This window comes from Sus scrofa, chromosome 8 (assembly GCF_000003025.6).
Source record: "Sus scrofa isolate TJ Tabasco breed Duroc chromosome 8, Sscrofa11.1, whole genome shotgun sequence".
Classification (NCBI taxonomy): domain Eukaryota; kingdom Metazoa; phylum Chordata; class Mammalia; order Artiodactyla; family Suidae; genus Sus; species Sus scrofa.
In genome coordinates this window covers 115,471,734-115,488,304 of record NC_010450.4, presented here as the reverse complement: position 1 = coordinate 115,488,304, position 16,571 = coordinate 115,471,734, and the positions used below count along the sequence as shown (strand labels likewise).

Here is a 16,571-nt window from a genome sequence, read left to right as displayed (position 1 = left end):
ATTACAAAATGTTCAATAAACGAAAGTCCAGGAACAGATGGCTTCACAGGCAAATTCTAGCAAATATTCAGAGAGAAGAGTTAACACCTATTCTTTTGAAATTCTTCCCAAAAATTGCATAGAAAGGAATATTCCTAATCTTCTATGAGATGACCCTCACACTGAGACCAAAACCAGGCAAAGATACCACAAAGAAAGAAAATTATAAGCCAATATCACTAAAAACAGAGATGCAAAAATCTACAACAAAATACTAGCAAACCAAATCCATCATAACATAAAAGGATCTTACACCAAGATCAAGTGGGATTTATCAGGAATGCAAGGATTTTTGAATGTCCACAAATCAATCAGTGTGATATACCACATTAACAACTGAAAAATAAAAACCATATGATCCTCTCAATAGATGCAGAAAAAGTTTTTGACAAAATCCAACACCCATTTCTAATAAAAACCCTCCAAAAACTGGGCACAGAAGGAACCTACCTCAACATAATAAGGGCCATATTTAACAAACACACAGTTAACATCATTCCCAATAGTGAAAAGCTGAAAGCATTTCCTCTAAGATCAAAAATAAGACAAGTGGCTTAGCAGAAACGAATCTGACTAGTATCCATGAGGACTCAGGTTTGATCCCTGGCCTCACTCAGTGGGTTAAGGATCCGACATTACTGTGAGCTGTGGTATAAGTCACAGACACAGCTCAGATCTGGCACTGCTGTGGCTGTGGTGTAGGCTGGAGGCTACAGCTCCAATTTTCCCCTCGCTGGGAACCTTCATATGCTGCAGGTACAGCCCTAAAAAGACAAAAAACAAAACAAAACAAAACAAAATGAAACAAAACAAAAGACAAGGATGTCCACTCCTGCTACTTTTATGTGACATAGTTTTAGAAGTCCTAGCCATGGCAGTCAGAGAAGAAAAAGAAAGGAATCCACATTGGAAGAGAAGTAAAACTATCACTGTTTGCAAACAGCAAGATACTACATGTAGAAAACCCTAGAGATTCTAGCAGAAAACTATGAGAGCTCATCAGTGAATGTGATGAAGTTGCAGGATACAAAATTAATACACAGAAATATCTTGCATTTCTATATACTAACAATGAAAGATCAGAAAGAGAAATTAAGGGAAAATCCCATTTACCATTACATTAAAAATAATAGCATACCCAAGAATAAACCTATGTAAGGAGGCAAAAGACTTGTACCTCTGAAAACTGTAAGATACTGATGAAAGAAATCAAAGATCATACAAACAGAAAGATATACCCATGTTCTTAGATTGAAAGAATTAATATTCTCAAAATGCCTATACTATCCAAAGCAATCCACAGATTCAATGCATTCCCTATCAAATTACCAGTGGCATATTTCACAGAAGTAGAACAAAAAAATTTTAAATTTGTATGAAAACACAATAGACTGTGAATAGACAAAACAATCCTGAGAAAGAAAAACAGAGTTGGAGGAATCAGGCTCCCTGACTTCAGACTATGCTACAAAATTACAGTCATCAAAGGAGTATGGTACTGGCACCAAAACAAATACAGATCAGTGGAAAATGAGAGAAAGACCATAAAGAAACCCATGCACCTATGTTCAATTAATCTATGACAAAGGAGGCAAGAATATAAAACGGAGAAAAGACAGTCCCTTCAATAAGCAGTGCTGGTAAAACTGGACAGCTACACTGAAGACTGAAATAAGATTCTCTACAACCATGCACAAAAGTAAACTCAAAATGCATCAAAGACCTAAAAATAACACCAGATACTGTAAAACTCTTGGAGAAAACCACACACAGAACATTCCTTGACATAAACTGAAGCAATATCTTTTTCAATCCACCTCCTGGAGCGATGAAAATAAAAGCAAAAATATACAAATGGCACTTAATTAAACTTAAAAGCTTTTGTACAGCAAAGGAACCCATAAAAATGAGAACCCACAGAATGGGAGAAAATATTTGCAAATGAAGCTAACAAAAAGAGAATAATCTCCAAAATGTACAGATAGCACATGCAGCTCAATTTAAAAAAAAAAAAAAAAACACAGGGATTTCCCATTGTGGCTCAGCAGATATGAATCTGACTAGTACCCATGAATAGGCAGGTTTAATCCCTGGCCTTGCTCAGTGAGTTAAGGATCTGGTGTTGTCGTGAGTTGTGATGTAGATATGGCATTGCTGTGGCTGTGGTGTAGGCCAACGGTTACAGCTCAGATTCGACCCCTGATCTGGGAACCTCCATATGCCATAGGTGCAGCCCTAAAAAGACAATAAAATAAAATAAATAAATAAATAAATAAATAAAATATAAAATAAAATAAAAGTAAAAAAGGTTAAAATTAAATTAAATTAAAAAACAAACAACCTAATGAAATAATGTGCAGATCTAAAAAGACATTCCTCCAAGAAGACACACAGATGGCAAAAAAATATAAAAATATGCTCAACATCACTAATTATCAGAGAAATGTAAATCAAAACTACAATGAGGGGGGAGTTCCCACTGTGGCAGAGCAGAAAAGACTCTGACTAGTATCCATGAGGAGGTGGGTTCAATCTCTGGCCTCACTCAGTGGGTCAAGCATCCAGCGTTGCCGTCAGCTGTGGTGTAGGTCATAGACTCAGCGTGTTGCTGTGGCTTTGGTGTAGGTCAACAGCTGTAGCTCCGATTTGACCGCTAGCCTAGGAACTTCCATATGCCACAGGTGCAGCCCTAAAAAGCAAAACAAACAAACAAACTACAATGTGGTATCACCTCACACCAGTCATAAGGGCCACCATCAAAAAGTCTACAAACAGTAAGTGTTGGAGAGGGTGTGAAGAAAAGAGAACCCTCCTATAATATTGGTAGGAATGTAAATTGGTGTAAATAGCATGGAAGTTCCTCAGAAAACTAAAAACAGAGCTACCATATGATCCGGAAATTCCATTCCTGGGCATACATCCTGACAAAACCATAATTCAAAAAGATACATGCATTTCATGCATGCAATGTTCACAGCAACATTATTTACAGTAGCCAAGACATGCAAGCAACTTAAATTTCTATTGACAGAGAAATGGATTAAGAAGATGTGGTACATATATACAATGGAATACTGATCAGCCATAACGAAGAATTAAATAATACCATTTACAGAAACATGGATAGACCTAGAGATTATCATACTAAGTGGAGTAAGTCAGAAGACAAAAATAGGGGTCCCACTGTAGCACAGTGGGTAAAGGATCTGGCTTGTCTCTGTGGTGTTGCTGGTTCAATCCACAACCTAGCACAGTGGGTTAAGGATCAGATTTTGCCACACCTGTGGTACGGATTGCATATTCGGCTCAGATTTGATCCCTGGCCCAGGAATTTCCATTTGCTGAGGTGCAACTGAAAAAGGAAAAAAAAAATTTTAAAGCAAAAGAGAATTATAATATGATATCACTTATGTGATAATCACATTAAAAAATCATACAAATGTACTAATTTATAAAACAGACACAGACTCATTAACTTTGAAAACTATTTTATGGTTAACAGAGTGGAAAGATGGCAAGGGAGACATAAATTAGAAGTATGGAATTAATATATACACACTACTATATATAAAATAGTTAATAAGGACCTACAATATGGCACAGGGAACTCTACTCAATATTCTGTAATAACCTATGTGAGAAAGAATGTGAGAAAGAATAGATATAGGTATACACATAACAGAATCACTTTGCTATATACTTTTAAGTAACACAATACCATAAATCAACTATACTCAAATATAAAATAAAAATTTCATTAAAAAATAATTATGGTCACTCACTGCAGACGATAATAAGATTCTACTATATTGACAAGTTTGAAGTGGTTTTGGAAATACGCCAACCCACACGTTGAAATTCTTTAGAGTTTGTAATTGGATGGAGGTGTGGTAGGGTTGGAGGCTTTCAGGGATTGACAGTATCTATCAATTATTTTGTTATATTAAAAGCCCTGGAGTTCCTGTCATGGTTTGGTGGTTAATGAATCCGACTAGGAACCATGAGGTTGCGGGTTCAATCCCTGGCCTCCCTCAGTAGGTTAAGGATCTGGCGTTGCCATGAGCTGTGGTGTAGGTCCCAGACACAGCTCAGATCTGGCACTGCTGTGGCTGTGGCGTAGGCCAGAGGCTACAGCTCCAACTGGACCCCTAGCCTGGGAACCTCCATATGCTGCATGTGCAGCCCTAGAAAAGACAAAAAAAAAAAAAAAAAAGATAAAAAAGATAAAAGCCCCAAATTATTTCCACTATTTAGTTAAGGTCACTGAAGCCATTTATTAAATAAAAGTTTTGCAAAAAGATTTTTTTGTTTATTTTTAAACTTCAACAACAAACTTGCCAAAAGTTCCTATGCTACTTAATTGCTCAGTGCCTCAACTTCTTTATCTGTAAAATAAAAATAATATTTTCTACCTCACGGTAAGGTTGTACAGATTAAACTAATTAATCTAATTAATTAAGTGTAAAGCACTTACAATGCTGCCTAAAGCATAATAAATAATAAATATTAGCCATTGATAATATTTATTACAAAAATATTTTCTACTCGAAGTCTATAAAATTTCAGAGCAACTACTTATAAGAGGTATAACCTAGAGTACTCGAAAGTATTATTTAGTCTGTTTCTCAGCAAAACAATAAAGAAAATACATTTTGCATTTTTTTGGGGGGTCTTTTTAGAGCCCCATGTGCAGGGCATATGTAGGTTCTCAGGCTGGGGATTGAATATGAACTGCAGCCGCCGGCCTAGGCCACAGCCCTAGAAATGCCATAATCGAACCACATCCGTGACCTAAACTCCAGATCCCTTAACCTGCTGAATGAAACCAGGAATGGAACCCGCATCCTCATGGATACTAGTCAGATTCTTAACTCACTGAGCCACAATTGGATTCCCCCATTTCATAGTTTTTTGATAGTCTTTAATATTAGATTGAACTACATGAAAATGTTATTTTTATAGGAATAAAAACAGTATAACATCAGCAAATATATAGGATTAATTTTCAAAAAAACACATTTTGTTAGAAAAATTAAATACATTTCACCAAAATGCGTTTAACATAATTTTAAGAAATAGAATCCCAGCATGCTATTAAGCTTTCAAAATTAATTTTTAAATAATTAAAACATTGCCTCCATAAGCATCTTCTGGGTGCTGCAGATTGAACATTTTTGTGCCCCCACCAAATCCCTATGTTGACAAGTAACCCCTCAGAGCGATGGTGTTTGGGGTGAAGGACTTTGGCAGGTGATTAGATCATAAGCCTGGAGCTTCATGAATGGGATCAGTGCTTTTCCAGAAGAGGCCTGAGAGCATTCCCTTGCCCCTCCCACCATGGGAGGTTTCAGTGAGATGGCTCTCAATGAGGAAGTGGGCCTTGCCAGACATGGAGTCTGCTGGTGCCTGAATCTTGGACTTCCTAACCTCAAGAACTATGGAAATAAATGCTTCTTGTTTATAAGCCACTCAGTTTATGGTGTTTTGTTTGGCAGCCAGAATGGACTAAGATACGGGCTATGGAAGAAACTGACTCTACTATTAAAGGCAATAAACACCTTCCTAAAAAACACTGACTTTTTAACCAATAGAGGTCAACTTTTCTAAATGGAATCCTATATGAAAAGACTAAGGCAGCTCACAAAGGAAAAAAATTGGTGACTCTTTTCATTCAAAGCAACTTAGCCCAAATTATTACTTTTAATCATGAAATACATTAAAATAGATAATTTTAAAGTTTCTAACATTAGAACTTTCATCTCCTTACAGAAGAAATGCGGTTGAAAAAAGGTAGTTTCTTTGAAACAGAAAATTAAAATTCTTGATTCTCATATCTGAGAAATATTAATCATTCGATCATAGTCAGGAAAACTGAAATGACTCAGGTTGGCTGGAGAGAAAGGTGAGGGCAAACATACACACACATATTGGTTACTTTATATGTTTATAACCTAGCCAGAGTCACAGGGTAGAGAACGCAGAAGAGGAGAGAACAAAAACTCACCATGCTTTCCCCTAGAAATATCCACATACTGGCACAGTCTGGGGTGGGTGATGGTCTTAAGGATTTGAAAGCGCCCTAAAATTTTGATGGAATTTGGTGTGAGAGGAAGCCCGTTGCTTCCGCAAACATCATGTGGCAGAGCTGAGGCAAAGAAGGTAAAGGCACCCATTTCAGCATCCTTCAAGGGAAACATTTTCAGAGTCTTAGATCTTCCAAGGTAATCTAGAAAAGGAGAGAATTTTTTGAAAGATCAACTAAACATTAAGCAAGTGTTTTCTCACCTTAAACATGATTAACTACACATAACTTGAAGGAAAATGCTAATCTATATATTTTACAGTAAAAAAAAATCAAAGTTTAAAAATTTCAAGATAATATCAAAGAGGAAACACCACTGAATCATAAATTTACATTGAAACTCTAAATAAAGATTTTTCAGACAGAACATTCCCTCTTCAATGATATCTGACAGTTTCAAGAGTTTAGAAAAAGTCTGTTATTGCATATTTTTTATCAATAAGGCTCTTCTCTCTATCTGAAACATAAGTAACCCATAGATTATCAAGAACTTTTCCTTTTCTCAGGGTGAGGGAAGTCAGGAAAGAGGGAATAAGGATACAAAGCAGAAACTTTAAATAATCAAGGACTGTATTAGTAGTATTAAAAATTAAACTAGATAACAGAGCTGTACGGTTACTTAAATAACTAATCAATTTTTGTTTTTGTGCTAGGTGCTTTACAAGTGATCTGTTTTATTCCCCTCAATGATCTTGACAGATGCTTCTGCCTCCAGGTTAGAAACACATGTTCTATGTGTAGATTCTGAGGGGTCCAAGCAGCGTAGATTCCCAGGCAAATGATGCTCCAGAGTTATATAACGGCACAGCCTGGAGATTAAGAAACTCACAAAATCTGAATCACATTATGGCAACCACAACAAAAAAGGTCCCCCAACAAAAAAAATCTCTCCTACCCAAGTGTCTCACTAGAAAGACATTCCCTTGGCAAAACACTACATACTTCACTTCTCTGCTTTCACAATAAAAATCTGGAATGCTAAATCAAGATAATAGACTGCTTTTTATATGTCTGCCCAGAAACCATATTAAAACATTAAAAAGAACAGTTTTAAAATGTATAAACTCATAACAAGGAAGAGGACAGAAAAAGGCCCTGAGCTGATGAAAGACTACAAGAAACTCCTGTAAAGCATTTTGCATATGGAAGAGTATTGTCACAAGAAACAAAGAAGGAAACTACAACCTATATATAAATAGCCAAAAGGTTTGCTCAGCCTCTTCGGATTCGGAGAAGGCAGGAACAATGTCGAACAGCAGTCAGAAGACTGAGGAAAGAAAGATAATTTGAAAGGCTGAAGAACAGAAGAGTCAGCAGAATATATTTTTGAATATATTCTCCCCTCATATGTAATTACTCCTGCTGTATTATCAGATGGTCTTTCTTAATTCTTAAATAATGAACTGCCCAGGAATGATCAGATAGCTGATGAAAGATTACAACATAAACGGCAAATAATAAAATAAACCAAAAAAGTGCCCTGGCTCATATGTGAGTAATTAGCAATACCAAGTGTTGAGAAAAAAGGGAACTGGAGCTGATAACTTTGCTGCTGATGGAAGCAATGAAATAAGAACTTTGAAAAACTGTGGAAAACTGTTCTAAGGTTAAAAATACCCTTTATGACTCAGAAATTCCACTCCTGCTGGGTATTTACCAAAGAAAGATTAAGATGTTTGTCCATAAAATTATTTGCATGAGAATGTTCACAGTAGTTTTAATTGTAACAGCACAAGGCTGGAAGCGATGTAAGTGTCACAGTTAATAAACCAGTTGTAGCATGTTCATCCAAAGGAATGCTATTCAAAAACAACAAAAAAAGGAATATACATGCCAATATATGGATGTATTTCAACAATACTGATGAAACTAGTAGACATAGAAGAGTTCATATCCCATTTACATATAGTTCCAGAACTACAGTTCTAAACTGTACTGATAAAAAAGGAGAATATAGTGTCTTGGGCAGGGGAGATGGGATTGAATAGGGCAATAGGAACTTTTTGGAGAATTAAACATGTTGTTTATCATGATTGGGATTGCGGTTGTCACATGATTGTTTACATGTATCAAAACTCATCAAACTGGTCTCTTAAAATCAGTGAATTTTAATATATGTAAATGTCATCATATTAAAAAAAAGAAAAATGAAACAAAATTAGGAGAATATGAGAAAAGAATAATTTTAAAATGAGTGCTTGGAAATTAAACATATGATTCCCAAACTAAAAAGGTATTGGAAAATAAAGTTGAGACAATTTCTCAGAACTTGGAGCAAACAAGCAAAAAAATAAAAACATAAAAGGTAACAGACCTAGTGAATCAAGCCAAGAATTCAACGATCACCTTGCCAGCACTTCCAAAAAAGGAGAAAAGATAAAAATAAAGAAGAATAAATTATGAAAGATACAAAAGGAGAAAATTCCTGGCAGTTGAAGGGACATATGTACCCTCAAATTTAAAAAGCTTCTAATTTCAAGATGAATAAATAAAAAAAAAAGAAAGACCCACACTGAGATATTTAAACTAGCTCTTTAAATGAGTTCATTGTAAGGAGAATAAACTCATACCAAGACATGCCATCCACAAATTTTCTAAGCATCAAGCATAACTAAAAAGTTTAATCATTTCAGAGAGAAAATAAATAGTTTAGGCATTAACAAATCAAGATCCCACTGGCATTCTCATGTTCTGATGAGCAGTAATGGAAGTTAAAAGATGAGGAACACTTGAAAATTTGTAATTTTGTTTCTATATATGGCCAAACTATCAATAATTTATAGCTGTACAAAATTAAAAAAGAAAATAAAATCACCATCCACATATCTTTTATGAAAAGCTCCCTTAGGAGGTATTCTATCAAAACTGAGGAGAAAGACAAGTAATAAAAGATGTAGGGTTAAGAATCAATGTAAGAATCAATGTATCTTATTCAAGAATTCAAGGAAAATAACCTAGTACAGAAGCTGTACAAAAGGACTAGAAAACAATCTGTTCAAACTAAGCAGAAGGAAGTGGGCTCCAAGGGGAATGCCTTCAAGCAGAGAAATGGCACAGAAGCTCCTCACACAGAGTGAGAAGATGGGGTGAACAAAGCATATACATCATTCCCTCAAAGAAAGTACAAAATCCTTTGTAAAAGTGAAAAGGGTCAAAAACTATATGAGAAATATATAATCCAAAAAATTAAGCACACTTAACCATGGCATAATTTTTGATATCAGAGAGAAAGAAGAATCAATTTGACATTAGAAATTTTCTCATGAGTGTGGCACATAAGTCATTAAATTAAAATACTGGGAAGGAAATATATCATAGCAAGCTTGGCTCTGCACTGCAGATTATTTACAAAGACATAATTAATATTGTAGCATTTTACTTGTTTTTAGCACATAAAGCAAAAGGCAATTGCAGTTATGAAATATCTTGTAACTATTATTAACTTTGACAGTGTATTAAGTAAAGTTCCATCTAAAGTAAGATGGGAATCAATATGATTTGTGCAGTGATAAAGGGTAAGGTAGAGTCACTACTTTCCTCAGTCTACCAAAAAAAGGAGTCAAATATGCATATTTTTGATGTTGAAAAAAACAAAAAAATACTCTGATGTGAAAAAAATTTTTTGATGTGAAAAAAGTTGTTTACATATATTGTTTAAAATTATAAAACTAACCAATACAAAAACTAAATTTGTGGGAACTATCCTAAAATTGGGGGAAGAGAGATGGTGGTAGTGTGCGCTATCTTAAGAAGTCAATTTAAAAAAAGAATTAGCAATTTAGCTTATTATCCAACACACAGACCTAAATATTAGAAAACGTTAAGTGGTTAGCTCTGAAGGAATGTGACTGAGGATGGGAAGGAGGACACTGAACTGCTACATTTTATTATGCAATCCTTTTATACTATAATGTGATCTTCGATTAGACACCTCGATCACTTAGACAAATAAAAATCAAATAACAAAATACAAAAAATGCAAATGATTCAAAAAGATTAAAAAAACTAGCATGAATGATTTCATCAGTGTTCTGCTTCAACTATGTCTTAGATGGTGCACCTGAAATGGCTCATACATAACAATGCACACACATGGATGTGCTCACACTTGGTGAGTGGGGGAAAAAACAGTGGGAAAAAAATAGCTGAGGTGAGAGATTAGTTGAGTAAAAACAACATAAGCAGTTAGGTTTGAAAATTCATTCATTCCACAAATATTTTGAGGTTCCTATTTTAAGTCAGGTGTTTTTCTAGCTTCAGGACCAACCAGGAAATCAGGACACGAAATCTGCCCTCAAAGAACTTAAAATGGAAATGGATCAAATAAGGGAAAAAAAGGGTCAAAAAAAGGACAAGAGATGCTTATTTCATTATGAATAAAACAGTTTACACATTTCTTCAATGGGTTAATACTACTTCACTTATTTTATATGCTTTCCTTCAAAAAGCTGTCTCTCTGTCGCAAACAAAAACAGGAACAAGAGGCCTTGAAAAGCAACCACTGACAATTCCAAAGCAACTTTCATTTGTTCACATTCTTCCACTGCACAAGGGAATGTCACATCTTGACAAATGACTAAATCTCTGAAATCCAGAAAGCAACCAAAGCAAGAGTTTGGAATCTCTGCTGAGCAATGGAGAGCCGATTTCACATTCTCTAAGCTCCTCTTGCAAACTTCCCCTGCAACAGTCAGGCAGCGGTTACTTTCAAAAAGCTGCCAGCAGTTCACAGAGGTCTCGAGTGTGTAGCGGGAAGGCGGGCTGAAGGTAAGGAAGGAGAAGGTACTAAGCAACCAGCAAACTGCACTGGTGGCTTCTATCACTCCGGGCGCAAGTGCAGGGCCACTCGCTACACCTAACCTTCCTCTACATTCCCAACAGTCCCACCCACTACGACACAGAAAACTGGGAAACCCAAATACCTGCCTCTGGGTTTGGGGACGCAGGCTGACCAAAGACAAGGGGATGGAGCTTCTACACAGGGCCCCAGCGCTGTCGCTGTGGCTGGTGTTGCCGCTAATCGCTTAGGGCACCGGGCTCCGCATTTAAGGTGCTACTACAGAAGACACTGCTTCTGGATGTCGGGAGCTCAGAGATTGCCCTTTGCCCACGAGCTAAATCAGCCAGAGTTGCCAGCTCGGAATCTGGCCAGGAACGCGAGCCTGGCGCTTTCCGGTGACGGCTCCTAGGTCTCGCCCAAGCCCCAGCTCTTCCAGGCCGTTTCCTCTGACCTCACAGCCTCCGCGAGGGCACTCTAAGGAAAGACCCCGACGTCCGGCGTCTTGCCTCTTGCCCAACCTGGCGACGAAATATAGCGATCGAGGAAGAGGTGCAGAAGGGTTGGCGTTATTGGCTGGAGGAATGAGCGACGGGGAGTGTGATGTGGCTGCGCACAGGACGAGGGCCACAGAGCTTGCTGTCGAGTCTGCGGACCGCTAAGGCGTTTAGCAGGGACACCTAACTGGGTCCTTTCTCACTGCCGTCGTGAGCGGGAGGCAGTCCCTTCCTGCTCCGGGCAGAGGCTGCCGGGGTTCCCTGTCCACCAATTCATGTGAGTGTTTTCCGCAGAGGGTCTCGGGATAGGGGGATTACGATCATTTGGAGTCCCCTTTCCCTTACTGGCCTTCGGGAGGTAGAACCCGGCCGGCAGGTGCTAGGAGGGAGTCAGCTCGCAGCGGCGCCACTCTTGGCGTGAGGAGCCAGGGAAGAGCCTGGGATCTTTTGAAGGAACCAAGTTTGGGAAATGGAATGCGAGGTCAAGGGGAAGGATGTTACTGGAAAAGATATTGCACAAACATGTTTATTTGAGAGAGAGAGAACTGGGATGGGGAGGGCGGTGACAGGAATTAATTTAATCTACAACTTACTTAGCGCCCGCCATGTCCAAGCCCTGTTTTAGGCTCTGATACAAAGCAATGAACGAAACAGACAAAAATTCCTGGCTCCCTGTAATTCACATTTTATTGAGGGGGACACACACTAAACAAAGTTAAGAAAACATACCATATCTTAGGTCGTAATGAGTTCTGAAAAGAAAAGTAGCAAAGCAAGTCGGAATTTTATTGTGACCAGAGAAGGTTACACGGAAAAGATGGCTCTCGAGTTAAGAGCTGTCAGAAGCAAGAGAATTAGTCTTAAGGATATTTTTGGGGACGTGCAATCAGTCATAAGGCATAGATTTTGCCAAGACCATGGGGCAGAAATCTCTGCTGAACAGCAAAGAAACCTTACGTCAGAGTTGAGTGAAGGGGTAAAAGCTGGAGACAGAATCTGAGAGTCATGAAGGATCTTCAGCGCATTTTAAGCCTTTGGACAGTTTTGACTAGTTAAGTTATGTAATCTGATTTCCTTTTAAAAAGGGTTTTTCTGGCTGATCTCAAGAACAAAGTGGAGTACCCAGTGGGGCTCAGTGGGTTGGTTGGGAACCTGACACAGTGTGAGGATGCGGTGCCCTTCCTGGCCCCGCTCGGTGGGAGCAAGTTCCCTAGTAAGTCGCAGAATGGGCTTGGGTCTGGCCTGGCCTGACTGTGGCTGTGGCCTAGACCTGTAGCTGCAGCTCCGATTAGACCCCAACCTACCTCCTGGAATTTCCATTTGCCACAGGTATGGTGGTAAAAAAAACAAAACAAAACAAAAACATAATTAAGTAAATAGAGGGGAAGGAAGAAGACCAGGTAGGAGGCTTTTACAGGAATCCATAGGAGACATTATGATGGCTTAACTAGGGTTGGTAAGAAATGGCCAGTCAGATTCTAAGTGCTCTTAATTTAGAGCATGAGCATATTAATGGATGGTGAGTTAATGTTCTCTAATTAGGCTTGGGAAACACTTTAGAAATGACTTTGTGAGGTTTGGAGTAACAAACACAAGTTAAAGTCATGGCTTTACCATTTAATATATGAGTGGATTTAGACAAGTTACATAATTTCTCTGAGTTTATCTATAGAAGAGAAATAGTGCCAGATAAGATTGTAGAGATGAAATGACAATGCATGGCCCATTAAAGTAATAGCTAATATTATTAACTGTGTTCTGTGACAGGAATTGAAAAAAGTACAGTGGTGAGTGCCAAAGGAAAGGTCTGGTTAAATCCTACTGAAGAAAATCTGAGTCAGGTAAAAGATGACCTTGTTTTATAAGAGAGCTATAGGAGACCTTCACATACCCCTTTTAAAATCTTAGCTTATATCACTGGAAAGGTTTTCTGTGTTAATGACCACAGTATCTGAAAAACATGGGCTGTCTTTTTGTAGCCATGCTCTCATTGCCATCCCTTAAACCTTCCAGAATACCCTGTGTCCTCATAAGTAATGGGGAAGAAGCCTCTCTGGTGAGTGAAGAAAAACAATCAAAAATAGGAACAAATTCCCAGTTATAAAATGAATATGTTATAGGGATGTAATGTACAGCATGGTGACTGTAGTTAATACTGTGCTGCAGATTAGAAAATAGCTAGGATATTGGATCTTGAAGGTTCTCATCACAGGAAAAAGAAATTTGTAATTATACGTGAAGGTATTAATCTTAGAATATGTGATCATCTTGGAATATGTACAAATATCAAATCATTATGTAAAAACTTTAAAAACTAAAACAAGTCATACAGCTAATGAATGGCAGAGCTGGAGCTGGAATTTGAATTCATTCCCAAATTACGTTAAAAAAAAAACAAAAACACAAGGAGTTTCCTTCTGGCGCAGTTTCCGGTGTTGTCACTCCAGCAGCCTAGGTCACTGCTCTGGCATGGGGTTAATTCCTGGTCCAGGAACTTACACAGGCCCAGAACATGTCCCCCGCACCCCCCAATACCCCTCCCCAAAAAAGAAGAAAATGAACTTTAACAAAAAGCATAGTTTTAGATCTTTATTTTGACCTAGGTTACTAGAAGACTGCTGGAATTACTGCTGGTTGTAGCTGCTGTGTACTTTGAGTGTCTCTAGGATGTATTGTTTTCAAAAAATATAATTTTATTATTTACCGTTTTAAAAATCCTGACTTTTGACACGTTTTAAATCCTAGTAGAGGTGTTAACCTAGTGATACATTGTGTAGAACTGTAATAAAGATGTTCTCAGAGTAGGATAACTTGGCAATTAGGAAGCAAATGGAAGAAAGAAGTTTGGGAGGTGAGAATAAGGATGATGGCAGGAGAAAAGACGAAAAAAGTGATTAAAATTGCTACATTTCATCAAGTATGATATGCACATTTTTTTCTCATATTTTCAGTTCTGAAATAGTGGGGTATTCTATGATTGTTGATGTTTTAAAATCACCATAGACTGAATAGCAATTGTGACATAGTTGTCAATGCCCTCACTCAGCAAGCTTGATCATAACTAATAATATTGTCATCAGTTCATTTGAGTTATGTGCACTGTTGGTATATAGTTGTTGACTTTAATCTCTTAAGTATCCTTTAAAAGATTATTTAGCGTTTAAAATAAAAAGTTATTGTGTATGCAGAAATACATGGAAACATAAGAGTGATAAAATAAAAATAGTGCTAAGTTTAGAAGTGTTTCGGTGCATGATAAAGGCTGTGTGTAACTAAGTGCAAGATGATACTGAGTCTGTCAAATCAGCCATATTTTTTCTTTTTCTCTCTCTCTCTTTTTTTTTTGGTGGGCGGGGAGGCTTTTTAGGGCCACATCCGAGGCATATGCAGTTTCCCAGGATCCAAGCCCCGTCTGCGACCTTAACCCACTGAGCAAGGCCAGGGATGGAACCCACATCCTCATGGATCCTAGTTGGGTTTGTTAACTGCTGAGCCACAAAGGGAACACCCAGCCATGTTTTTTTCTTAATGGTACATAAAATAAAACAACATCTTATGATTGGAGCCTTAGGTTGGTATCTTAGATTTAATGAAATGCAGTACTTGGCATGTCTAAGAAGAATATAAATTTTTACCTAATTGCAGTCTGAAACGGTGAAATCAGATATTTGGAGAAGTAGAGAAATACCTCCAAATTTTTGTAGAGTTCTCTATACTGTAAAGTAAAAATGAAAATCTGCGCTTAAAACTTCCATTTCAAAGCAATAATTTATATTTGGTTCCTAACATTGAGAAACTGGAGTAGGGGATTTGTTATTTAAAAAAAGAGGGGATAAAAAGACCTGGCGATTAAAATCAGAATAGAGGAGACCCCTGAGGAGATTGCTGAGGTAAGGGGAAGCCATTTAGAAATAATAGGAATCTCAGAAATAATCTTTTACGTGTGTGTCTGTATTTTAATGATTAGGATGTCGTCTAAATTCACAAATTTGGTAAAATCAGCTTTACCTAATTTTATGATTAGAGGCATCTTACAGTGGCATTTTAGGTTTGATGTAGTATGGTGATTATGTTGAGATGGACAGCATTAATGTGAAAGGGTAGAATAATTTATATAATATTTTTCAAAAGCTTTTTATCATAAAAATGTCTACTTCTTATTACTTGGGTTTAGTAGAGGGAAAAAAAATCTTGCCTCTCACTATCCAGACGCAGTTGTCATGCTCAGGATACTGTTTTCTCTGTTTCTCTTCTCTTTCCCTATAAATGTTTTATATTTGTGATTACTGTGCACAGAATTAAATATTACATCTATTTTAATTTCATAACCTTTTTGTAAAAATTTTGGCACAGATTAAACCAAACTGTTTTAGAAAATACTAGCTCCAATGACTGTTAATAGGTGTTCCTTGGTTAGGAGTCTGTGGGTAAATATTTTAGAAAATGCTTCAAAACTATATCATTTACAGAAATTATAACTTGGGCATCAAAAGAGCTAATTCCAAAAAAAGACAGACCTATGTTTCAGTTCTCATTTACTAACTAGCCACATGACCTGATCAAATTAATTTTATTTCATTTTCTTCTGTGTAATTGAGATAATTATAGTATCCATAGAAGATCTGTGTAAAGTATTTAGCCCATGATAAATGCTCTAAAAAGCATGTATCTTTTAATAACATTTTCATCTGTGAGAAACCATATGTATTTTAGCATATTAAATGCTCTGAGAAGACTAAGGAAATCCAGCAGGTACTCAATGTAAAATTGAAAATCACTGTGGAGTAGTTGGCACATAGTAATGAAATGAGCACTGGGTTAAATGGTAAAAACACATGAGCTTTAAGCACTATTGCCCTGAACATAACCGCTTTTAAAGAAATTTCTCCAACAGTTTTTAGTGTTTCCCCAACTTGTCTGCAGCTTAGTAGGTACAAAGAACATGTTTAATTTTGCTCTCTTTTATCAACTTGGTACATTGCTCAAAATTAGGGCCCATAAGTAAAAATTGGGGTCAGGAACTGGTTACTTATGTGACTGGCATGTCACATAAATGGCAGACAACAGGGAATGATAAAGTCTGTTTTGCCTTGCTTAAAGGCATTCACATTTAGTTGTATCAAATACTGATCTGTCTGGTGACAATTGGTAATCCCTAGAAGAGATTAGAGGTCAG

The 16,571-nt window shown here is 37.2% G+C and overlaps 2 protein-coding genes across 8 annotated transcripts in view; one reads left to right on the top strand and one right to left on the bottom strand.

Moving 5' to 3' along the window:
* TBCK (TBC1 domain containing kinase) overlaps window positions 1–11,529 on the bottom strand; it is a 226,236-nt gene extending 214,707 nt beyond the window's left edge. The window contains exons 1-2 of one of the 4 annotated variants that reach the window (XM_021101700.1): window positions 11,048–11,529; window positions 6,044–6,265 (exon numbers count right to left, since the gene is read on the bottom strand). In XM_021101700.1, the coding sequence (XP_020957359.1) occupies window positions 6,044–6,236 (193 nt within the window). In that variant the 5' untranslated portion in view covers window positions 6,237–6,265; window positions 11,048–11,529. Of the gene's footprint in view, window positions 1–6,043; window positions 6,266–11,043 lie in introns of all 4 variants that reach the window. The other 3 variants (XM_021101699.1, XM_021101698.1, XM_021101702.1) reach the window with 3 other exon arrangements.
* The window catches only part of AIMP1 (aminoacyl tRNA synthetase complex interacting multifunctional protein 1), a 39,283-nt gene continuing 34,281 nt past the window's right edge, over window positions 11,570–16,571 (top strand). For 2 of the 4 annotated variants that reach the window (XM_021100267.1, XM_021100268.1), the window contains exons 1-2: window positions 11,570–11,672; window positions 13,163–13,236. Coding sequence is in view for 1 of the 4 variants with exons in the window: in NM_001114283.1 (NP_001107755.1) it covers window positions 11,671–11,672 (2 nt within the window). In the remaining 3 variants the exon portion in view is untranslated. 4 annotated transcript variants of the gene reach the window in all.